This window comes from Cercospora kikuchii (assembly GCF_019650295.1).
Source record: "Cercospora kikuchii DNA, contig_00002, whole genome shotgun sequence".
NCBI classification, from domain to species: domain Eukaryota; kingdom Fungi; phylum Ascomycota; class Dothideomycetes; order Mycosphaerellales; family Mycosphaerellaceae; genus Cercospora; species Cercospora kikuchii.
This window is the reverse complement of record NW_025408583.1, coordinates 344,931-366,817: the sequence shown is the minus strand read 5'-3', so window position 1 is coordinate 366,817 and position 21,887 is coordinate 344,931. Positions and strand designations below refer to the sequence as shown.

Sequence of the window (21,887 nt, the reverse complement as noted above, 5' to 3'; positions counted from 1 at the left end):
GTGGTGGTGCTCAATGCAGTTTGTGATTAAAGAGAAAGTGAGATGGCAGGAGCAAATTGAAGCCGGGACGCACGGACGGCAACCTGCCGAGCCGAGCTGTTAAGTTCACTTGCATTCACCTTTGTCATATGAGAAAATTGCCTTTGACATACAATGCACTCAGCATATTCAGTGTCAGACTCACCATCATGCCAATAACTCGTGGCGACAAGAAGGCCATCCTCGTTGGCATCTCAGGCGTATCATCTTCAGGCAAGACAACACTAGCACGGATATTGCGGGACATCTTCCCTCGAGCTTTCATTCTTCACGAGGATGACTTCTACAAGACGGATGAGCAGATTCCCATCCATCCAGAACATCACATCGCAGACTGGGATTGTCTGGAATCCATCAACCTTCCAGCTTTCGAGAAGGCTCTGAAACACATTCGCGACAATGGCCTATCGCCACCAGACTTCACGTCGAAAGAAGACACGAATTCTGTTGGCGAAGTTGAAGTGGATAAAGCACTGATTGAAGATCTGAAATGGAAAGCAAGCAAATGGATGTTTGCTGATGCACCATCTATAGCAATCATCGATGGCTTTCTATTATATTCGGAAGGCATGAAGCAAGTCAGGGATCTGTTCGATGTGAAGCTGTTCTTGCGAACAGACTACCAAACTGCAAAAGCGAGACGAGAAGCTCGCACTGGTTATGTTACACTCGAGGGCTTCTGGGAAGATCCCCCCGGGTACGTGGACAAGATCGTCTGGCCTAATTACGTCAAGGATCATGCATTTATGTTCAAGGACGGCAATGTAGAGGGCACTTTGGATGATCGAGTGCTCAGCGACCTCGACATAAAAGCCATGCCTGACGATGCTCCAGCAGATATGACGTCGTTCGTCAAGTGGGCTTACGACGTCTTTGAAGAAGCCCTGCAGGACTTCACTATGCCTCGCGACTGATCGGCCGATCGCATAGATTGGATACCATGACTTATAGAAGTAGATCTGGGTTGGCTGGTAGGCAGTCCAGCTACGAGACAAAGTATCTCTGTTATGATACCAAAGAAGCCGCATCTAGCACGGCAACCCTCGCAATCTTCTTGAGTGCGACTTTGTGATCCGCTTCCCGATACCTCTCAAACTGGTCAAGACCCTCTTTCGTTTCTATCGCGAGGGTGTCGTAGCCCTGCTTAATCACCTTGTTTACCTCTTTCGGCGTTAAGAGGGTAGTCTTGCCCTTTTGCGTCTCGATCAGCTCCTGATAGTGTTTCGACACTCCTATCAGTGTGTTGATAGGTTTGTTCTCATCCGATCTTGCCAAGCCATATGCGTCGCGGAACTTCTGCAAAGCTTCGCCAGATTCTACCAACTTGTAGAAGAGATCGTCATAGGCTGCGGCGTCTGGCAAGAATGCCTCTCCGTTCGACATTGCTGTCGTAAGCAGGTCTGTCAGGCTGTTGGCCAGATTGGACATATTGGAGAGCCGCTGCAGGTCCTCCGCGTACGTTGTCAAGAAGCGGACGAAAGACAAAAGCGATCTCCAGAGCTCAGACCAATGATAGACGAGTTTTGTACGAGACTTGGCCAGATATGAGATTACTCGGGAGAGTACGGTGAAGCTTTTCCGATAGAGCTCGACATCGAGCTTCTTGCGGAGGTTGTGATTGATTCCCTCCACGATCACATCCAGAATGACAGCCATGTATGGTCGATCGCCTTTCACTAAAGGAAGTTGTGGAGGCTTCTGTCTGCACATGCGTACGGATGCCGTGGAGTCACAGAGTAGCTTGGCCAATGTCGTGTCCTCGACCAAGTTCAAGAGAATCAGTAGCGTCAGATATGCATAGAGTGAAGCTCGAGCGCTTCTGTAGGCATGCTGCTGGATGTAAGACATGAGAGATAGAAACGTGCCAAACGGTGCTGCCTGGCTCTTATCTTCGGGTTGCGTGGTGATGAAGTGATGGCAGAAAAGCTTATTAGCCAGCGCGAAATCGTAAACAGTCAGCATCGTCGCTGCTTCTTTGGCAGGCCTGCAAATGTCAGCGACGGAATGATACAAAATTGTGAGCGACATACTGCTGTGCAAACGCTTCCTTTTGCTGGTCTTCGGTCAGCACAGTGCCAGCAGGCTTTGCACCGGCCAAGGAACCGAGCCCGACATAGGACAATGTATTCCCAAGGCTCCAGCCGACTGGCGTATCATCTAGAATGGCGACGTATCGTTCTCGAAGTACTGCAGTAGTCCAGGCTATGCTCTGTATGACTCTGATCATCGTCTCCTCATTGACGAAATCTGCGAAGCGGACGCGATATTGGTTGTTTGACTCAAACTTGTTATAGTTTGCCAGTAGTCCCGTCAGTAGTAGAGGCTCTGCTGCCTGGAGTGGATTGTCCAATTGGTGCAGCAACTTCATCAACGCTGGGAAGAAGTCTTTTTGCACAAAGTAGGATACCAACGCCGTCTGGTAGCCGCCTGCGACAACTGCGATTGCCATGCGGGCTGCCTTTTGCCGGAGCTCAGCTACGATCGTTAGCATCGTGCGTCTCGTACTGCAACCATTTGACTCACTGCTTCTCCCATCCTTGATGGCATGATCAAGAGTTGCAACAAGATCAAAGAATACTGGGTCGACGTTATCGATCCCAGCCAAGACATCGATCACGTCTGAGCTAGGATTGGTGAACTTCTTGGAGAGTACTATGGCAAGGAACACTGTGAGGGTCTAAGTCATCAACTGCATATCCGTCTAACAGGGATCATGGCACTCACATCCAAGGCATTTTCATCTGCAGGCGCCTGAGCAGCCTTGACCCTAGCTAGGGCTTGAAGGAGCAATTGTTGAGGTTGGTGCTATGACGAGTCAGACCACGAGAATTTGTCCAGTGCTGAGAATAATACCTGTATATGCAATAGGAATTCCGCATCGATCTGTTCAAGAATCTCTCGTAGCTTCTCGGTATCGGGTTTCAGAAGGAACAGTGTCGTCCAGAATGCATCGTCTTTGTCGTCCTCTTCAGCTTCCTACTACCCTTAGCGAGGCTCTCTGTGTTCCTGCTGAGACTGCCTTACCATGAAAAGATGCCTGTACAGGCCGACGACTTTTGGCTCAAAGACATCTGGCCTCGATTGTTGCGTGAGCGGGCTCTGTTCCATGGTCGTAGATGTTGCTGCTCGCCAAGCTCATGCCTCACCCTACTGAGGAATGCGCAGCGATTGACAAGAGCGAATATTTGGCAACATTGACGAAAGTCTTCATTACAGAAGTTGATGCCAAAGGCCACGACGCCTCGTGGCTTCGTAGAGGTAAGTGGGTCTCGGCACTAGGCTCGGCCCGTGTGGAGCTACTGCAGGGAAGACGAAGATCTGGTTTGTGCGACTTTCAACCATCGCTCTCACGTCATCACCTTCATCATGGCTCGAGCTGTGCACAAGCTCAAGTAAGGGAGACTTCTGACTCTTCTGTCAGGCTTCAGGTAGGCGGATGCTACTCTCTTATAACTTTTACCAACCATGAGCGGAATGTTCAATAAGCTATCCACTCCATTCTCCAACCGCGCCAATGGCGGCGCTGGTGAAGAGGAGGCCCAGGGCGAAACACTCACGACCATTCTGAGCACGCACGAGGATCGCACTGCGCTTACGCTGCTGATCGCCGACTGCACCGAAGTCATGAAGCAGAACATCGAAGACGCGTTTGATGCCACACAGACTGGCTCCAACACCAGCCTGGTCGTGGAGGACCTCCGCGAAGCTTTGCCCACCGTAGATGCCGAGGCGTCAGACGAAAAGGTTCAGAGCGAAACGGACAATGCGGTCCAGAAGCAGAAGGAATTGGAGAAGGAGCAGAAAGAGTTGGCGCAGCGAGAAAAAGAGCTGGCGGAGGCGAAGTCCAAGGAGCTCAAAAGTGCAGCACTCGAACATTGGGACAAATGGCGATCAAGTGTCATTCAGCGCGTTGGAGAAGTGCTAAATTCTCATGAAGAGGAAGAGAGGCGCCGAAAACATGATGCCGAATCGTCCAAGAAGAAGGAAGAGGAGGCCCGATCAGCGTCCCCGCCCATGCGATTCGAGAGTCCGCCTAAGTACGACAAAGCTGTCGACGATTCTATGAGAGCGCTATATCCGCCAATTGACAACCCACTGCGTAAATTGACAGAAGAGCAGCGTACACTAATATTGCACTGTCTTCTGCTTCTGCTGCTTAGTCTCGAACACTATCACGCCGAGTCTCGGATCCTACTTCTACGCCTATCTACAAGCTTAGATCTGCCTATTGATGTTCTCGGTCTTGAGGAAAGTAAGGTCGCACGAGGACTGTTGGCGGCTGCTGAGAATATGACGGCCGATGAAGAGACCAAAAAGAAGGCCGAAGAGAACAAGACGGCCAGGAGGTGGAAGGTGGGTCTCGCGACTGCAGCTGGTGCCGCATTGATTGGTGTAACTGGAGGCCTGGCGGCGCCCCTGCTTGCCGCTGGAGTTGGTACGGTTATGGGCGGCATAGGTCTTGCGGGCACGGCTACGGCTGGCTATCTAGGAGCTTTGGCTGGGTCTGGAGTACTTGTTGGTGGCCTGTTCGGAGCATATGGTGGGCGCATGACAGGTAAGATGATGGATGAATACGCCAAAGAGATCGAGGACTTTGGCTTTGAGCCTGTCCGTACGCATCACCGCCCACGAAAGATCGAAAAGGAATTCCGACGGCTGCGCGTGGCCATTGGCATTAGCGGCTGGTTGACTAAGCAGGAGGAAGTCGTGGAGCCGTGGAAAGTGATAGGCGTCCAGCTGGAATCTTTTGCACTACGCTGGGAATTGGAGGCTCTGATGAACCTTGGGAACTCGATATCCACATTCGTAACGAGTACTGCTTGGGCCTATGCAAAGACGGAGATCATCAAGCGCACACTCCTCGGGGCCCTCTATGCAGGATTGTGGCCGCTTGCTCTGTTGAAGGTAAGTGGAAGTTGGTGAAGAAATTTGAGTAGAGTCTTTGCTAACATGTGCAAGGTGGGCCGCATCATCGACAATCCATTCTCGGTCGCCAACCACCGAGCACAAAAATGTGGCGAAGTTCTCGCCGATGCCTTGATCAACAAAGCACAAGGAGAACGACCCGTTACGTTGATCGGCTACAGCATGGGCGCAAAGGTCGTCTATGCCTGTTTGCAGCAGCTGGCAGAACGCAAGGCCTTTGGGCTCGTGGAGAACGCTATACTAATAGGCACACCTGCCTCTGCCACTTCTGCTGAATGGCGCAACTTGCGCGCCGTAGTATCTGGCCGCCTCGTAAACATTTACTCAACCAACGACTATGTTCTCGGCTATCTCTACAGAAGCCAAAGCATATCATTGGGCGTCGCAGGCCTGCAGGCTATCGAGCACGTCAAGGGCGTGGAGAACTTTGATGTCAGTAGCCTTGTGAATGGCCATACCCGGTATCGTTTCCTTACTGGGCCGATCCTACAGCAAATCGGATTCGAAGATGTCGACTTGGAGGGTCTGAAGGAGGAAGAGGTCGGACTGAAGGAACTGGACGAGAAAGAGAACAGAGAGCGCGCGGAGAACGAAGAGAAAGAGAAAACCAAGGGCGGTTCCTCCAAAGAAGTATCGGACGAGTACGTCCAGGGCTTGGAGAAAGAAGTCGAAAAGAAGAACGAGCAGAGCTACATAGGCTGGGCGCAGTCAAAGATGGTGTCTGCCGGGTCCAGCGTATCTGCTGCCTATGACAAGGCCACAGCTCAGTGGCGGCAACGGACGAAGAAGAACGATTCTGCGGTGGCTGGTACAGGCACTCCAAATGTGCAAACAAAGTCCACAGAAGAGCAGCCACCGGCCCTACCGCAACGCCCAATCCAATGATGCGAGGAGCCGTGGAATGGCAAATGTCAAAGCTAGTGCTTCGTACTGCCTGACCAGTGTTCCGGATGGGGCGCACAGGTGCAACGATTAGCAGAATAGACAACGCACAAAGAGTATGGCTCCTGGCGGGCTCTACTACTCCGGCAAATGGCCGCTCGAGCCAGCCGACTACATAGCAACTGCAGACACGGGACATAATTCAGTAACCAGAGCAATGGCGAATCCAGGAATCCAGCAGCAACTACCGCAGCGGCCATCGGCGGCTGCCTTCCTCTACCTCTACGCTCCTCCATCTTACGATGAGTCGAGCGCGCCTCCTTCATATGAACGACATGGCCCACTCCTGCCATGCTATCGACCGCGCCCCACGAGTTCACCAGCACTATCTCGAACGCGATCTACTGCCTCGCTTGACAGATACCAACGGCGTTGTTCGCGACGTGACGTATTCTTCCTTGTCCTCGTTTTCGTCCTTGTCGCAGCTTTTGGAATAGCCAGTGGTATTATTCGACGCAAGCACTAGCTACGCCACAAGCAAAGGAGTTCGAGCCCTGGAAATAGCAAACTCGCAAAAGTCGACTTGTCGAGAATCTGTCCTTCACCATGCCTCACAGGAGCAGGCCAAGGAGGAGTATACCAGCAGCCGCGCTCGGCGATTTCTCTCCTATCGACCCAAGACCTGGGGTTACCTTCGCATCCAACAGAATCCCTCCCCCGGAGATGCAGTTCGACTTCTCCATTATGGACGCTCCTAAGCCCTCTCCGTTGCAGCTTCCGTCACCAAAGCGTCGCGACGCCCCATGGCGCTCCAGAACCCATCTACCCACCATACCTCAAATCGCAGAATCGCTCTTGGGCGACAGCAGTAGCAGTAGCAGCAGCAGCACCGGGACTCAACCAACGCCATACACAGCCAGCGATTTGCTACAACTTTCTACGCCAAACCCAGCACACCTACAGCCGCGAGACGCAGTCAATCGCCGTCCAACGCACCGTCCTGCGTCTTTGTCTCACGAAAACGCCCTTCGAGACAGCCAGCCTTCGAAACTTGAGAGCGACCTGACTGCAACCGATCCCAGGAACAAATATCGCTCTGCAAAACATTGCATATTTCGACGAAAGGATTGCACGGACACTGTACTGCCAAAATACGTGTGCTGGGACTGCGGCATCCGAATTGAACGTCAAACGCGATGGCGTGAGAAAATACTTCGGAAAATCTTGTTGCTGGGATGGTTAGCACTGCAGGCAACGGTAGTTGCGCTTTTGACGTATACCGTCATGGCTGCGAAGCATACGCGAGCAATGAGGCAGATAGTGGATCAGTTCGATCAGATGTGCTGAAGTGGGAGACGGGAGAAATACGCTGTTGGACAAATTTGCTTTACGATTCTATGGTCAAAGTTCTATTCATCAAATCGTGAGCGCTTCAGCGCCATCTACAGAGCCATTATGAAGTGCTACCTTCAACCAGAGCAGTATGTAAGAGCAATCCCTCATCGCTTTCCAGCTCCACATCTGTGCCCTGCCCAACGAAGCAAACGGCGCCTTCATTCATTTTGTACGACTTGCCCTTAGCTTTCAATGTCGCGCTTCCCTTCGTTGCGAGCAGGATGCTTGGACCACCAACGGCGCCGAGAACCTCTTTCTCGCCAGCCTTGAGCTCTGTCTGCAGCATGTCAAACTCCGAGAGAGGAGGCGCATAGACAGTAGACTTTCCATTCTTGCTCTTCTTGTACGGCTTCGGCTTGAGAATTGCCTCCTCGGCAGAATGTGGCGTGAATGTCAAACATTCCAAGAAGAGATCGATGTTGCTTCTCTCTGCACGAGGACAGAACCCAGTGTTCAAGACGTTGTTCGATCGCGCCATGCATTCGATGATGTCTCCTGCGAGGTATGCATGAATGCCATCGGCTGGGATGTAAATGCTCTCGCCTGCTTCGAGGACGAGATAGTTCATTGTGATGAGAGCAACCAGGGTTCCGGGGTCTGATTCGCCGTATTGTTCTGCGAGACGAGGCGCTAGTTTTGGAATGTAGTCGTACTTGCCGAATTGCGAGCCAGGAAGGTCTGTGAGGGCTTTGTAGACGGATTTGACTGTGGAGTCCTCGGCTTTGAGCATGTTTCCCACGACAACCTTTAGTTGCTCGTTGTTAAAGGAGGACGACTTCTGGCCTGGAACAAACTGTTGAAGAGGTTCGATCTTCAGTAGACCTTCGATGTCTTCGAGTGGCTTGAAGCCACAAAAGGCTTCGAATTTGCCCAGAGCGAGGGCGATTTCTGGCTTGTGGTTGGGGTCCGTGAAATCATTCGGTTTCTCCTTGTGTAGTTTTGCTGCGACTTCTTTGTTGGGGTGAAGCTGAAGAGGTAGAGCCTTGGCGATGGAAAGGACCTTTGGCAGGTAAGGAAGTTTGGAGTGGCCAAACTTGTCGAGTGTCTCTTGGCCAATAAGCTCTTTGGGATATCGATCCAGGACAGCTTGGAGATCCTCGCCAGTTTCTTCTACGTATGATGGAAGTTCCGGGTACGTGCCCATCCACATCTCGGCGTAAGACTTCTCATTGTCAAGTTTGAACGGCGTCTCTGGTCCTTTGCCATCCCAGCCTTGCTGCTTCTCGCACAGTCGCGCAGCAATGGAGTCGCTGCCTGTCTTGCCCCAGGGATACTGATTGCAGCTGCACTTGATTTTGTAGACGGATTCCAATTGTGTGGACATATTGAAAGTTGGGAGAAGATCCTTGAAGGAGTTCGAGACAAGCAGAAAGAGATGAAGAAATACACATGTTATGATAGAGGACATGCACCAAAGTGCATCATTACAGCCATGACGTGGAAGAGCCGTCATATGGGCCACTTAACTTCACTTCAGCCTACAGCGCCCGGAGTGCGTCTCCGATATCTGAAGGACAGTACAAGAGGTCTTCCGAAGAATGTAGCCTCTGCTGTCACGATTTGTCGCCGCCGCATGTCCAGAGTCCGTGGTCCATGATTGCTAATCGCGTCCTGCATTGCTGTGAAGGGTTGGGTGGATCAGCCAAGACTAACGACTTATTACCACTGTCATTGGTAAGTTCGGATGCAAATGAAAGAAGAGCCGGTCGCTGAATTGGCCATGATGCCACTTTGTGTAAATGCTTGCGATGCATTGTTGTTGTTGGTGCACTGATTGAAAGCCAGAAGCATGAACAGGCGTCTTGGCAGACCCTGCTTATCGGAGCTGTTGGTCCGTGCTATCGGCGAACTAGCACAATTTCTCGTCTGTTAGTGCGTAGTAGTGGAGGGCAAGAGTGCCTGACTCTGTTCGTGTAGAAATTCAGTCACACTGGCGACCACACTCCCTTTCCGATTCAGAGCAGGCGGCGCTGGCCCTCGTAGCGGCTCGATGGCGCCCGAACACCACTCCCATCGCCCGACGACGAAGCAGGTCAACAAGCCGTTCAAGACCCGCCACGCCTCGAAATCGTCACTGAAGAACGAGCAGAAGGGCAAGGTCGAGGCTTGGGAGAAAGGCAGCAGAAAGACACCACAGCAGCAAATTATGTCCAAGATTGACAGGCGCAATCGGGCAAAGCAGTTGCGGCAGAACCACGGGAACGACCGTGAGGACAAGGCGTCTGTATTCGCTGGTCGCGATGCTGCGCCTCGCATCATTGCTGTGGTACCTCTGTGTGACGACGTGAGCTCTACCAAGGCCATCAGTGAATTGGCTGGCAGCGTCGAGGCCGATGACATCGATGTGCAGTCCGCCAGCATATACGTTCCACGATTCAAGCAAAAAGTACGATTCCTGACGCCCACGAGGGATGTGATACAATGCCTGGATGCCTGTAGAGTTGCAGATTTCGTTCTGTTCGTTCTAAGTGCCAACGAGGAGGTGGATGAGGCGGGCGAAGAGCTTCTGCGCAGCATTGAGGCTCAAGGTGTATCCACAGTGCTCACTGGTGTCTATGGCTTGGACAGGGTAGAACCAGCCAAAAAGCGACCAGATGTTGTGAAGAGTTTGAAGAGCTTCATCACGCATTTCTTCGCCACACAAGAGAAGGTACATGATCTGGGCAACAGGCAAGAATGCAGCAATGTCATGAGGAGTTTATGCACAACCATGCCAAAGGGTATCAGATGGCGCGAGGACAGGAGCTGGATGCTGCTTGAAGACTGCCAATGGGAGGGCGACCAGGCCATCGTCACTGGTGTCGTACGCGGAAGAGGCTTGAAGGCAGATCGACTGGTGCAAGTGGGTGACTGGGGTGATCTACAGATCGAGAAGATCGTGGCTGCTCCCCTAGAGACACGGCACAAGAAAGCAAAGAAGGATGAGATGACAGTGGATGAACCTCAAGGAGAACAGATTCTGGAGCAGGCCACTGATGAGCGCGACGATCTCGCAGAGCTTGCTCCCGAAGAGACAACCATGGACGATCTGCCTACAGCCTCCGTCGCTCCTTCAGAACGAAAAGCGGTATTGCTCGATGATCACCACTACTTCAACGACGATGATCGAGACAATATACCTGCGCCGAAGCGGTTACCTCGAGGAACCAGCAAATACCAGGCAGCCTGGTATCTGGACGATGTCGACTATTCTGGATCAGATCTGGAAGATGCCGATGATGATGAGGATGAAGAGATGGATGCCAATGGGAACGGCTCGGTAGCGGGTCCCGCTGATGGCCACTTCGAGGATCGCATGGACGCAGTAACGGAGGCCGGTGCACCATCAGAGTACCCACAAAGCGAAATGTTTGATGATCGAGCGCCAGAAGACGAAGCAGATCAGATTGAGGCCTATCGTAAATCGAGGCGTGAGGAGGCAGAAGACGATTTGGAGTTCCCAGACGAAATCGAGCTGCACCCTGGCGTCAATGCGCGCGAGCGTTTGGCAAAGTACAGAGGCCTCAAGAGCTTGAGAACAAGTGCGTGGGAGACAGAGGAGGACAAGCCCTACGAACCAGAGGACTATGCTCGTTTGCTGGAAATTGCCGACTACAAATCAGCAAAGAACCGTGTCGTCAAAGAGGCTGTCACGGGCGGCGTGAAAGTTGGCACGCGTGTGGCAGTCTACCTAAGCATCCCACAAGACAGGAGGCAGGAGCTCGAATCGCTTCCGAAACCAACAGCACTGTTCTCGCTCTTGCGACACGAACACAAACGGACGGTCGTCAACGTCTCAATAACACTCTCGTCTGAGTACCCTGAGCCGATCAAGAGCAAGACGCCCCTTATCATGCAATGCGGCGCTCGCCGACTTCTCATTGACCCGCTCTTCAGCGCAGCAGGCAACACGCCGAACAACGTCCACAAGTTTGACCGCTACCTGCATCCAGGCCGCACCGCAGTAGCCACCTTCATTGGCCCAGTGACATGGGGCAGCGTGCCATGCCTGTTCTTCCAAGCGCCAGCGACCTCGGCCTCAGGCGATGCCATCGAAGACCTCGCACAATCGCTCAAGATCTCGCAGTCACAAACAAGTCAGCTCGAGCTGATAGCAACCGGCACAACTCTCCCACCTTCGACGCAACGCATCATAGCCAAGCGCATCATCCTCACCGGACACCCTTACAAGATTCACAAACGCGTAGTCACTGTACGCTACATGTTCTTCAACAACGACGATGTGCAGTACTTCCGTGCCTTGCAGCTGTGGACGAAGAGAGGTCGCAGTGGTTTCATCAAAGAGACTTTGGGAACACATGGGTACTTCAAGGCTACCTTCGATGCGAAGATCAATCCTCTGGACTCTGTTGCTGTCAGTTTGTACAAGCGAGTATGGCCAAGGCAGGCGCAGGCGTGGAGACCAGGCGTTGGAGGAGGAAATGATGATGACGATGAGGCACCAAAGTTGATGGAAGTAGAGTAGAGTAGTTTACACGACGTGCTTATGAGGACAAAGATCCTGCACGTGTTCGAAAAAAGACACGCATTTACTTTTACAAAAGCTCATCTCAGTGAGCATCGAGAACAGCGGTGAAGCCGCGTGGACAAACAAAACCTTTCAAAACCTTTGAAGGGACTCCTTCCGAATCGCATTCTTTCTGCCGGCCAACCTTTTTCGGGCTGGCATGTTTTCATTTCCTTCATCGTTTTCGTGTTCGTTGAGGTCGTGCCGTAAAATCCGTCCGTTCACTTAGAGTGAATGTTCAACGTAAACTCTGGTGCCAATGGATCGAGCGGTGAGTCAGTTCTGTCAGTGTTCGGAGAAGAGCGAGGCGAGTCACTGCTCGAAGTCGGAGTGCCCGAGTCGAGATTCTGAGTGGATGGTTCGATTTCTGGAGAGACAGGCAGCGGAGTCTGTGTAGCCAGTTCGGCTGCCTCAGCTGCCTGACGCTCACGCTCAAGTCGAGCGCGCATGTGTGGCGGAACCCAGCCTTCTGGACGGGTTGTCGGAGCTGTATCAACCTTTGCCTTGACTTCTTGATCGAGAAGCACGCCGTCACTGCTGGTCGTGATGCTTCCGTTGCCGTCATGGATGGTAGTCTCGACACGCAAGACCTTTCGGGGACCAGTGCCGTTAGATCCTCCGGTCTGCTTGTAAGTCTCTTTGAACGTGGTCGGTTTGGGAGGCTCTGCCTTAGCACCAGATGCATTAGCCACCAAGTTGGCCCGCTGTTGCCTCAGGTAGCTTTCTTCTGATTGAGCATCCATCGACTTTTGATGCTCTTGCGTAGCCCAACCGCCCCACTTCTGGTTCACTTCTCGCGGTCGACGATCCTTGACACCTTCTTTGTACCATGGCCGAACGACTGCGTAACGCATCTTTCTAGGGCCATTGGGGTGAGAGTAGTTGCGTTGCTTGTTGAACTTGATCTTGGTCTGCTTTGTCGCAAAGTGCATAATGTTGTCCACGTCGGTCTTGTGCTGCAGCAGATCTCCGTAGATGCGTTGTAGCGTCTCATGCAAAATTGCGCGGGCAACTCTGTCCTTCACGGGACCAACCCTCAGTATATGATTTCCGTGGATTGGGTCTGAGCTGGGATCGAAATTTCGGAAGAGCTCATCAGTGACGGCAGGGCCGAGGTGCTCGCCCAAAATGTCCATGTCCGAAGGAGTGACAGTGCTTTGGCGCAGCGTGTCACTGGCGCCACCGCTGCTTGTTTTCTCTTGAGCCATGACATCAGAAATCTTGTCATCTTCAGAACTCACATCCTCCTCTGATGGTTGCTGGTCTTCCATATTCTCGTTGACTTTGTTGGCGACAGTGATCTTTACGCCGTTCTCAACGTTACTTAGATCAAAGTGCTGAATGATCCCCACCAGCAACTTCGCAACCACAAGGAAGTGGCAGTCGTCGAGCGCATGATCTTGTTGCCACAGATTGTAGGCTGGTAGATTTCTCTGGATTTCTGCAGCCGTGCTCCAGTCAAGTGCCTCGAAGCTGTCGATCTCGACTCCAGCAAAGCTACTGTGGTTTGAAGTCATATGTACGACGTGGCCAGCTTCGACAATGTGATCACCAAGCACTGCTCCGCCCGCTGGACTGACGTAACTTAGATCAATATCGTGGAGTCCCAGAAGACGCATGTGATGCTGGATAAGCGCATGCATGCGAGGCAAGCTTAGCTTGCGAAGGGACAGTTCTTGGAAGCTGGGGTTGCTTGTGAGGCCAGCGCTGGTCAATTCAGCGTGCAAGAGTTGCTGAAGTTGCTCGTCCGCACTGATGTGCTTGATAACTTCACGTGAGAGAGATGCGGCCGGATCGAAGCCCGCAATAGCTAGTGCTGTGCGGGCTTCCACGTCGCCTTTACAAGTGGACTTGTGCTCTTCTGACCCGTTGACTACATCTTTGTGTCCATCTGGGTCCATGCGCTTGGCGGCTGGTCGATGTCCCAGAATTTCCAGCGCCGGGTCACAGGTGGCTTGACGGTGATTGCAGGACCGGATGCCCGGGAGCATCGCCTTGACAATTGGGTGATAGCGAAGGTATGAGCCGTAAAGCACGGCGTAGAACTTCCAGTTTCCCAGCTTCTTGTATATCTTGTCTGCGTTTGGGATGTTGTCGACAAAGCCGGCGCGCTCACCAGTAGTGACAGAGAACATGACATCAAAGGCGTGGCGGGTGAGCAAGTTGGCCAAATCGACTGGCGTCTGCTTCTGAGCCGCGTCTGCAAGAAGACAGCGTAGCAGAGAATTGCACAGGTTGATCAGGTGCTCGTTTTGATTGAGTCTCTCCATCTGAAAGCAGTCGCGCAGCGACTGAGCTGCTCCTGTTTCGATGATGTCTGCCGCTCGCGAGTCGGGCTTGTCCAGGCCACGGAGGGTCTTTCTGTCTCTCTGAGAGAACTGCCAGCTGACTTCGCGTGGCGCGACTTGGATCAACGGTCCTGAAATTGTCAGTACGCGTGCTGTGAGCGAACATCACTGAGTGAACTCACCGTGAAGGGCGTGCAGCTGTTGCAACTTGGCTTTGTATGTGCCTCGTAGGAGGTGCCAAACCTTCCAGAGACGAGTGAACTTCGCAAGAAAAGGTCCTGGCACCTTGGACAGGAGGCGGCGGAGGAATGGCCAGTTCTTGATGTGTTCAAGGATGTTCATCTTGAATGTTTGGTGGTTTCTTGTCGCTGACCAGTTTCAAGCTTCGAATTCTCTTTGGTGCGTGCAGCTGGTGAAGCGCAGCTTGGCGCCGTCACCGTGGTGCAGATGCTGCAATGTTTGTCGACAAGGTGATGGTTGTCAGTATGTGGTGTGAGTTCAAATGAAAGCGAAAGGGCGAAGAGAAAAGTGACTCGGTGTTGTTCAAGGTTTCGTGCTATTGAGGATAGTGACAATAGGAAAGAGCGAGGAGCGAAAGTGGAGCGTCGCGCCCAGCCATCGGGCGCCTGCCGTCGCTGAAGGTGAAGTGAAGTTTTTCAACATTGTTTGCACATGCAGGCAAGCCTCACAATACGTATGAAGGCGGTTCCAATTTCTCACACATTATGATGATCGAGGAGCGCGCTCTCGAGCAACGCGCGTAAAGCACTTTGCATTTCAGAAAGATAAGATCGCCTGATCTGCGCATCGCAAAAATGTGTCGTGTGAAGGTGAAGTGGAAGCTGAAGCTGAAGCTCAGAAGTGAAGTCCTTCCGGGAATAACAAACAGCCGGGCATAGCGACATCGGGCGCCACCCATGTTCCATAAGCCAGACGAACACAATGATGCTATCATACACATCTATTCTCCAGATCGCAGACTGAGCAACCTGCCAAATCATCCGCACACCAGTCATGCAGTCAACAACACGAACAATGCGCACCATGCGCCCAGGCTTCTTCGCCCGAACATTCGCGACTTCCACACCCGCCAGATCACGATGGTCAACAGGACCCGCTCCACCACGACTCCCAAAAGAAGAGCAAGAGATCTTCGAGCGACTACAACAGCAATCAACAGGCGCATTCAGTCAGCCCAAAGCAGAACCCGAGCCAACGAACAACGAAAAGCTAGAAGAGTCGGGCGCAAGCACCACCGCATCCAAATCATCAGAAGCAGACAAGATGCTAGAGCAATTACGTGCACGAGCTCAAGTAGCAGCAAAAGGCGATGGCGAAGAACTACATCCAAACATCAGGCGAGGCGCAGCACCTGAATTCGAAGGCGAAGTCAATCCACAAACAGGCGAAGTAGGAGGGCCGAAGAATGATCCATTACGATGGAAGGGCGATTGGAGTTACAATGGCAGAGTCACAGATTTCTGAGCGAAGCCAGCAGAATAGAAGGAATGGCTTTTACCTATAAATTATTGTACAAATACAAAATACCGAAAAATGCCACAGGCTTTCGAAAGCTTCGCTGCCGTTTCTGCCCAAGCTACATCTTCGAAGACTCATCGAGGTCGATATTGTACTTGTTATGCTCGCAAGTCGCAACCACAGACCCGTCTTTTTCCCGCTTCATGATTCCTGTCAAGAGACAAAGTCGCTTTCCCGCATGTACGATCTGGAAACAAGAGTCAGCAAACATCCGAGAACGGAAGAGAAGGACACGAACCTGACATTCCACAGTAACCACATCATTCTCAAACGCCGGCTTCACATAAACACAATGCAACGACCTCGTAGTCCCCATGGTACTCCAAAATCCATAATCCGAGATCGGAAACAGTGTCCACGTCGTACACACATCGAAGATGGCCGAAATGGCACCTCCGTGGAACGTCCTCGTCGGATTCAGATATTCTCTGAGGACCGGAAAGCGATAGACGATTCGTGAAGTCGACTTGGACGTCAACTCAGCTTCGACGATTTCGAGTTTCTTGAGCCATGGGATCAGAAAATTGTTGTCGCGGTCTTCGTCGCTCTGTACATTGACACTTTGCGTTAGCTTGCAGCCTGATTTGAGCTTTTGGGGGAAAAGCCTATGAGCTTATTATTGTGCATGATGATGGAGCAAAAATTGCTGTAGTGAATGAAAAGGTGTGGCCACGAACGCTTTCGACCGCAGTTCTGATACCCTCTTCAATTTCTTCTCTCCAGTTTCTTTCTTCATGTTGTTGATCAGATGTCGATCTTTTAGGCCCTCCCCGCTCGGAGCCCGCCATTCTAGCATGTGACAAGGGAAATTCAGTGCTACGAGAAAGATGCTATCAGTAAATGTTGTGAGAATACTCACTTCCTCAGCGAAAGCACGGTCGTCAAACACCTCGCGCAGCCGTTCCAGTACTGACATTCTTTATTCCTGTATCGTCATTTCTGTCGAGATGAGGAGAGAGACATGGGTAGCACTAGAAATCTACCGCGGCTCAAGTTCAGCTCGAGCGCTTATTAGATTGTCGACATGCTTATGTAAGGAAAGTCTATTCGTGGGAAATTCGCTTGCGGTTCCTGCAACATGACTTTGCATTGCATTGAAACACTAGCTGTGCTCATCTTCTACCTTCGAGCCTCGCGATGTCCGCTTTGATCTTGGCTGTCTCCCGGATGATGTCGCTGTACTCGGCTGCGATGCCTCGGATCGCTTTTGCTTGGTGGTATTCTGCCAGTTTGTCCTCGGCATCGCGGATTTTTCTCTTCAACATGACGGCTTCGTGGTCCAGATCTTCGGAACGTATTTTGAGGGACTCTTCCAGGTCTGGTGATCTTGTCTGTGATAGGAGCTGGTTGTGTTGCAGTTGCAGTTTCTTGCTCATGCCTTCGGCGACTGTAGTGAGGTATTCGGCCTTGGCTTTCGTGCCACGAGATACGGAACCATGAATGGTCTGCTCCAGCGTTCGAATACATGTTTCGATAGCCTTGCTATAGATATCGTGGACGTTCGCAACTTCGTGTGCCAGATCCAGGCGAATTGCCGCTATCGAGTCCTCAGCTTCAGCTGTATCTGCTTTCTGCTTCTGTATGCGAGCTGCAAGGTCGTCCCCGTCCGAATGTGTTTGTGGCGCCGAGATGCGAGCCAAAGTGACAAGATCGTCAAGAGCGGCCTTCCAGATCTCTTTGGCAATGGGCTTTACGTTTTGCTGGCGAATTAATCAGTTGCTGCATCGTAAGTTCGGTATGTCGTTCTCACTCGAAACTTGTCGACATCCTCCCTGAGTAGCAAAGCGTCTTCTTTCGTAACCTGCGACTGCAGAGCGGCTGCGATTATTGCCACGAGTTCTTGCAACTGTCAAAATTAGCGAAAGATATGGAGGCACAACTGTTCCCGGTCTTACCTCTGCGGGTAGCTGATCATCGCCGTAGGAGAGGGACTGCAGGTACGACTTTATCAGGCCTTGTTTTGCTACTGACGTCCGGGCTCTTCGCAGTTCCTGTGACAGTGAGCATCAATATACATTGCGTCTCGAATCTCGATATTCGAAATGTCATGCCCAGCAGCCAACTCGAGAAGAGAAGGTACTCGCAATTGGTCCCCTTACCTCGTCGAAGGTGTCGCGCTCCTTCTGCACTTTCAGATCGACCTTGGAAGTTCCATTGGCATTCAGCTTGTTCGAACACAGATCGCGATACAACGCGTCGAACTTTGGATCCACATTCGACTCCACAAGAGGCAACATGTTGTTGCGGGGTTGGGCAAGATGCAAAGCGTGCTCCGCGAGTGCGTTCGTGAAGGGAGGGTGAATGACAAGTTCCCAAATCAAATATTGATGAAGCGTCGCTCAATTCGCATGCAAAAGTCTATCTCTATGTCTATGACAGTGCAAATGTATGCAACCAGGGTCTACAATAGGAAATACTGCTTATCCTCGTCCCGACACGTCATCACAGCAGCCCGATGTATTCACCTACATTGAGCAATCGAGCACCGAAGATGCCCAAAAGTTGAACGATTGAGGCGATGACCGGTAGGGCCATGATCCTCTCCAAGACCCGAATCCCAAACAGCAACGGAAGCAGAATGACCAGCCTCAGCAGGTAGTCCTTCCAGATGAGAGTTGGCTTGTGTCCGCGGCTGTAAGTTGAGTCGACAAACTCGAAGGGCAATTTGGCGTCAAGATGCTCGATCGCAACACGCAGTCCACTGCTGAAGCCATCCTCATGAAAGCCGTATTTCGTCCACGCTCCACAGTAGCTTACACCTCTGGTGTTCTGAATCTTTTCAAGACGCTCTTGAGCACGGACCGACTCGATTGTGTACAGTGGGTGTGTGTAGTTGAACTTTCCTTGTGTCAATTCTGGCTTTGGTTCCTCATCTGGATTCATCGTCACGAGCACAGGACCGTATTGCTCCTCTGGGAAGTGCTGAAGAATGTTCATGCAATACGTCAGACTGACGCCCGCCGGGTGGGAGAGTTGCGATGGCTTGGAGGTGACCTGATTACATGCTGTTAGCGTGGTCTTCACCGCGTTCGAGACTATAAAGACAAACCAAGTAATTCCAAGCAGTCCATGTAGCACGGCGTGTCGGCATTAGCGCCAGGTCTGAGTGGAGGTAGCACACATTGGCAGTGGTCTCGAATGCCGAGAAGATCTCAAACTCTTCTTCAGACACGTACTGAACGCCTCTAGACGACTGCACGAAGCTGCTTGCTTTCGATGAGGTGCTTGAAGCACTGGATGAGGGAGCTGTCTTCGAGGCCCCATGTTTGGCCAACAACGGGAGGACCTCATCGCCATGACAAGCGAGAATAACGTGATCGAAATTGCCTTGATCAATTTTTCCGTTCTGAGCATTGATCCAGGCCACGCTTACCAGACCCTCGAGCTTAGCTGCTGGCCGCAACACGTTGGCGACTTCACAGGAGAGGTGAGTATGTAGGCGACCCTTTGGATACTGCTCAAGAATTGCATCGATATATCGGCGCGACCCGCCGGGTATCGTCAGCCATGGCGGTCGGTCAGCTAATGTCGAGAGAAGATGATGGTTCCACATAAAGCGAATCAGCGTCTTTGCGGGGAATTCCAGACTGGCCTTGTCTGGCGACGTGCTCCACACCGCGGCAGTCATTGGGATGAGGTAGTCGTCGCGGAACGCTTGCGAATAGCCTTCACGATCCAAGTACTCTCCGATGGTCATTTCGGCAGCCTGCTTCCTCTTGCTGCGAACGAATCCAGGTCGCCACGTTGCATCGTCGTCGTCAGCGAGGATGTCGAGAGCAAACTGGTTGAATCGAACAATATCGAATATCATCCGCCAATGCTGGGGTCGAAAGATATTGCGTCTCTGTGCGAATATGCCTTGTGGTTCGCCCGACCATTCGAATTCGCCTCGATTCCTGGAGACACCGAATGTCATCTCAGTATCGACGGGCTCGACGCCAATGTGGTTGAGAAATCGGATGAAGTTGGGATAGGTGGCGGTGTTCATGACAATGAAGCCGGTGTCGACATCGATAGTCTTGTTGCCATGATTGAATGGCTGAGTGTTGGTGTGACCTCCAAGGCGGTCGGCCTTTTCGAAGATGTGCACCTCATAGTCAGTATCTCTCAGTGCCCATGCCGCTCCCATGCCAGCGCAGCCACTGCCCACGATGGCGACCTTCTTTCTGGTTGGAGGAGCCATTCTCTTCTGCGCGCTGTTTGCTTGTGTAGATTTGCGCTTGAACAGATGCATCAAATTAATGGATGTTGATCTGCATTCATATGTCAGACAGCAGGCGCAACGGCCAGAAGAAGTCGCGAGGTTGGGAGATTGTGCATGATGGCAAGACTACCCGGACAGGCCATGGGTCCGGCGGGAAGAAAGTATGCTCGAGCACATTATTCACCGTCCTTGCTCTACGAGCACCATTTTGATGGCAATTCGCAATCGCAAGTAGTCACGATGTCTGCACTTGCGTCGCAAACATGCATGAGACTGCAAAGCGGCGGCGGAGAGCGGAGCAGGTTCGTGGTCCTGGTCATCGTGATCGCTTTGTCCTGTGCACGTGAAAGCCACGCTCGCGCCACAGCTGATCATCGCAGCCTCCAACATCCTGGAGGCATCAACCACCGACTGTGAACACTTGACATTCAACGTACATATCTACCTCCACACTCGAGAATTCCGGTTTCAGACGCATATCTATCAGCGATCGAGAGATTCTATCCACGGCTTTCGTCTAGCGCATCCCGAACAGCACAAACGCCGGCGAACATGTCGAACCCACTGGACACCGATGCGGGATCCGAGCTATTCAGCAACTATGAGGCCGAGTTGAAGCTGGTGCAAGCAGACATATCGCAGAAGCTAGATCAGATTCCTGAGCTCTCCGGCGAGCAGCGCAAGACGTTCATCGCTCAAGCCGAGCGAGCGCTAGAGGAGGCCCGGGAGTTGCTGGACTCGATGCGATTGGAGAAACAGAACATCCCACAGTCCTTGAAAGTCAAGGTCAACCAGAGATTCCGAAATTATGAGAGCGACGTGGATGCAGCGAAGCGAAAGCTGAAGAGTCTGTCGAGCGATGACCGTCATGCACTGTTCGGAAAGCGATACACAGACAACCCGACACAGGATGACCAACTCGCACAAAGGCAGCAGCTCCTCGGCGGTACAGAGAGGCTCGAACGTTCGAGCGGCAGATTACGAGAGTCGCAAAGGATCGCGTTGGAGACGGAGGACATAGGCCGAAACACACTGGCGGACTTGAGCAGGCAACGTGAGACGATTGAGCATACACGCGGTACGCTTCTGGAGAGTGAGGGATACACAGACCGAAGCAATAAGACTTTGAAGGGCATGGCCAGAAGGTATCTACCAAGCCTTTGGTGACGGGTCAGTATCACATTTCGCTGACCGCTTTGCAGGATGGCAACGAACAAGATCATAACAGTCGCGATCATCACTGTTCTGGTGATACTCATCATCGCAGTAGTCGTGAGCAAATTCAGATGATGAGACCACGAAATCATGGCGGCGTTTGTACGTTAGGTGCATGGGATATTGGGCATGACATTCGGATATCTGTACAGCTTGAACTAATGCGACAGTACTTAGAGTACCCGTTTCACACTTCAAGTGTCGTTCCCAGCCAGCGATTGCTGACGAGCTTAGGATTAAACCACGTAGGCTGTGTCTTGGACCAAGCTCGCTCCAATTCATTCAGAGCCTTTTCCTTGGACATATCCGTTACCGTGGACTTTTCTCCCCCCTTCTGCACATCCTGCACCAGGACCTCCTTCGCATTCTCACTCCCAACTCCAGAGAACCCACTCTGAAATTCGAACTTCACATTCTTAATCGAACGAAAGCCTTGAGCAGCATACAACACGGCGCTAGGCTTACAACTCCTTCCACCAAACGCACACATCTCAAGCGTGAAGCTCTCCAGCGGCACTTCCCTCTCCATCAGAACAGCCTTCACATACGCCATCAATGCCAACAAGATCCGTTCATCCCGTGCCTCCTGCGGAACGAACAAAACAATCCGCAGCTTATGCACCCACTTCAAAACTTCCTCATACTCCTCAATCTTGCAGATCTGTTGCCGAGTATTATCTTGAGCCAGTAAGCTTGCTGACGGTGCAGTGTAGAATTGGAGTTCATGTCTTTGGTAAAGAATTTCTAGTGCTTCATTTCTCATTCGACGGCAGATTACGAGTAAAGCATGGCACTTTCGGGATCTGGTTTGCTTGAGGCGTTTTTGTGTCCAGCTTTGTGTCCAGCTCCAGATGTGGCGTTGGATGTAGAGTGGGCGAGTACGTGTGGCTCC

The 21,887-nt window shown here is 52.0% G+C and overlaps 11 protein-coding genes across 11 annotated transcripts; 5 read left to right on the top strand and 6 right to left on the bottom strand.

The window, feature by feature from the left end:
* Nucleotides 1–188: 188 nt before the first annotated feature.
* Nucleotides 189–953, top strand: CKM354_000239100 (ribosylnicotinamide kinase; the record flags this gene model as incomplete). The annotated part of the gene is made up of 1 exon (XM_044797550.1): nt 189–953. The coding sequence occupies one exon, from the start codon at nt 189–191 to the stop codon at nt 951–953; it is 765 nt and encodes a 254-aa protein (XP_044653485.1).
* Nucleotides 954–1,044: 91 nt separating this feature from the next.
* Nucleotides 1,045–3,147, bottom strand: CKM354_000239000 (uncharacterized protein; the record flags this gene model as incomplete). The annotated part of the gene is made up of 6 exons (XM_044797549.1): nt 1,045–2,023; nt 2,070–2,514; nt 2,563–2,716; nt 2,764–2,844; nt 2,893–3,015; nt 3,064–3,147. The coding sequence occupies 6 exons, from the start codon at nt 3,145–3,147 to the stop codon at nt 1,045–1,047; spliced, it is 1,866 nt and encodes a 621-aa protein (XP_044653484.1).
* Nucleotides 3,148–3,504: 357 nt separating this feature from the next.
* Nucleotides 3,505–5,850, top strand: CKM354_000238900 (uncharacterized protein; the record flags this gene model as incomplete). The annotated part of the gene is made up of 2 exons (XM_044797548.1): nt 3,505–4,944; nt 4,999–5,850. The coding sequence occupies 2 exons, from the start codon at nt 3,505–3,507 to the stop codon at nt 5,848–5,850; spliced, it is 2,292 nt and encodes a 763-aa protein (XP_044653483.1).
* Nucleotides 5,851–7,300: 1,450 nt separating this feature from the next.
* On the bottom strand, nt 7,301–8,566 carry CKM354_000238800 (uncharacterized protein; the record flags this gene model as incomplete). The annotated part of the gene is made up of 1 exon (XM_044797547.1): nt 7,301–8,566. One exon carries the CDS (start codon nt 8,564–8,566, stop codon nt 7,301–7,303), a length of 1,266 nt encoding a protein of 421 aa, XP_044653482.1.
* A 666-nt stretch (nt 8,567–9,232) lies between these two features.
* Nucleotides 9,233–11,707, top strand: CKM354_000238700 (uncharacterized protein; the record flags this gene model as incomplete). Its single annotated transcript, XM_044797546.1, has 1 exon — nt 9,233–11,707. One exon carries the CDS (start codon nt 9,233–9,235, stop codon nt 11,705–11,707), a length of 2,475 nt encoding a protein of 824 aa, XP_044653481.1.
* Nucleotides 11,708–11,970: 263 nt separating this feature from the next.
* On the bottom strand, nt 11,971–14,379 carry CKM354_000238600 (uncharacterized protein; the record flags this gene model as incomplete). Its single annotated transcript, XM_044797545.1, has 2 exons — nt 11,971–14,168; nt 14,220–14,379. The coding sequence occupies 2 exons, from the start codon at nt 14,377–14,379 to the stop codon at nt 11,971–11,973; spliced, it is 2,358 nt and encodes a 785-aa protein (XP_044653480.1).
* A 672-nt stretch (nt 14,380–15,051) lies between these two features.
* CKM354_000238500 (uncharacterized protein) lies at nt 15,052–15,522 on the top strand (the record flags this gene model as incomplete). The annotated part of the gene is made up of 1 exon (XM_044797544.1): nt 15,052–15,522. One exon carries the CDS (start codon nt 15,052–15,054, stop codon nt 15,520–15,522), a length of 471 nt encoding a protein of 156 aa, XP_044653479.1.
* Nucleotides 15,523–16,688: 1,166 nt separating this feature from the next.
* On the bottom strand, nt 16,689–17,813 carry CKM354_000238400 (uncharacterized protein; the record flags this gene model as incomplete). Its single annotated transcript, XM_044797543.1, has 4 exons — nt 16,689–17,276; nt 17,327–17,422; nt 17,472–17,567; nt 17,676–17,813. The coding sequence occupies 4 exons, from the start codon at nt 17,811–17,813 to the stop codon at nt 16,689–16,691; spliced, it is 918 nt and encodes a 305-aa protein (XP_044653478.1).
* A 205-nt stretch (nt 17,814–18,018) lies between these two features.
* CKM354_000238300 (uncharacterized protein) lies at nt 18,019–19,810 on the bottom strand (the record flags this gene model as incomplete). Its single annotated transcript, XM_044797542.1, has 2 exons — nt 18,019–18,570; nt 18,626–19,810. The coding sequence occupies 2 exons, from the start codon at nt 19,808–19,810 to the stop codon at nt 18,019–18,021; spliced, it is 1,737 nt and encodes a 578-aa protein (XP_044653477.1).
* Nucleotides 19,811–20,332: 522 nt separating this feature from the next.
* CKM354_000238200 (uncharacterized protein) lies at nt 20,333–21,070 on the top strand (the record flags this gene model as incomplete). The annotated part of the gene is made up of 2 exons (XM_044797541.1): nt 20,333–20,925; nt 20,983–21,070. The coding sequence occupies 2 exons, from the start codon at nt 20,333–20,335 to the stop codon at nt 21,068–21,070; spliced, it is 681 nt and encodes a 226-aa protein (XP_044653476.1).
* Nucleotides 21,071–21,182: 112 nt separating this feature from the next.
* Nucleotides 21,183–21,758, bottom strand: CKM354_000238100 (uncharacterized protein; the record flags this gene model as incomplete). The annotated part of the gene is made up of 1 exon (XM_044797540.1): nt 21,183–21,758. The coding sequence occupies one exon, from the start codon at nt 21,756–21,758 to the stop codon at nt 21,183–21,185; it is 576 nt and encodes a 191-aa protein (XP_044653475.1).
* Nucleotides 21,759–21,887: the final 129 nt, after the last annotated feature.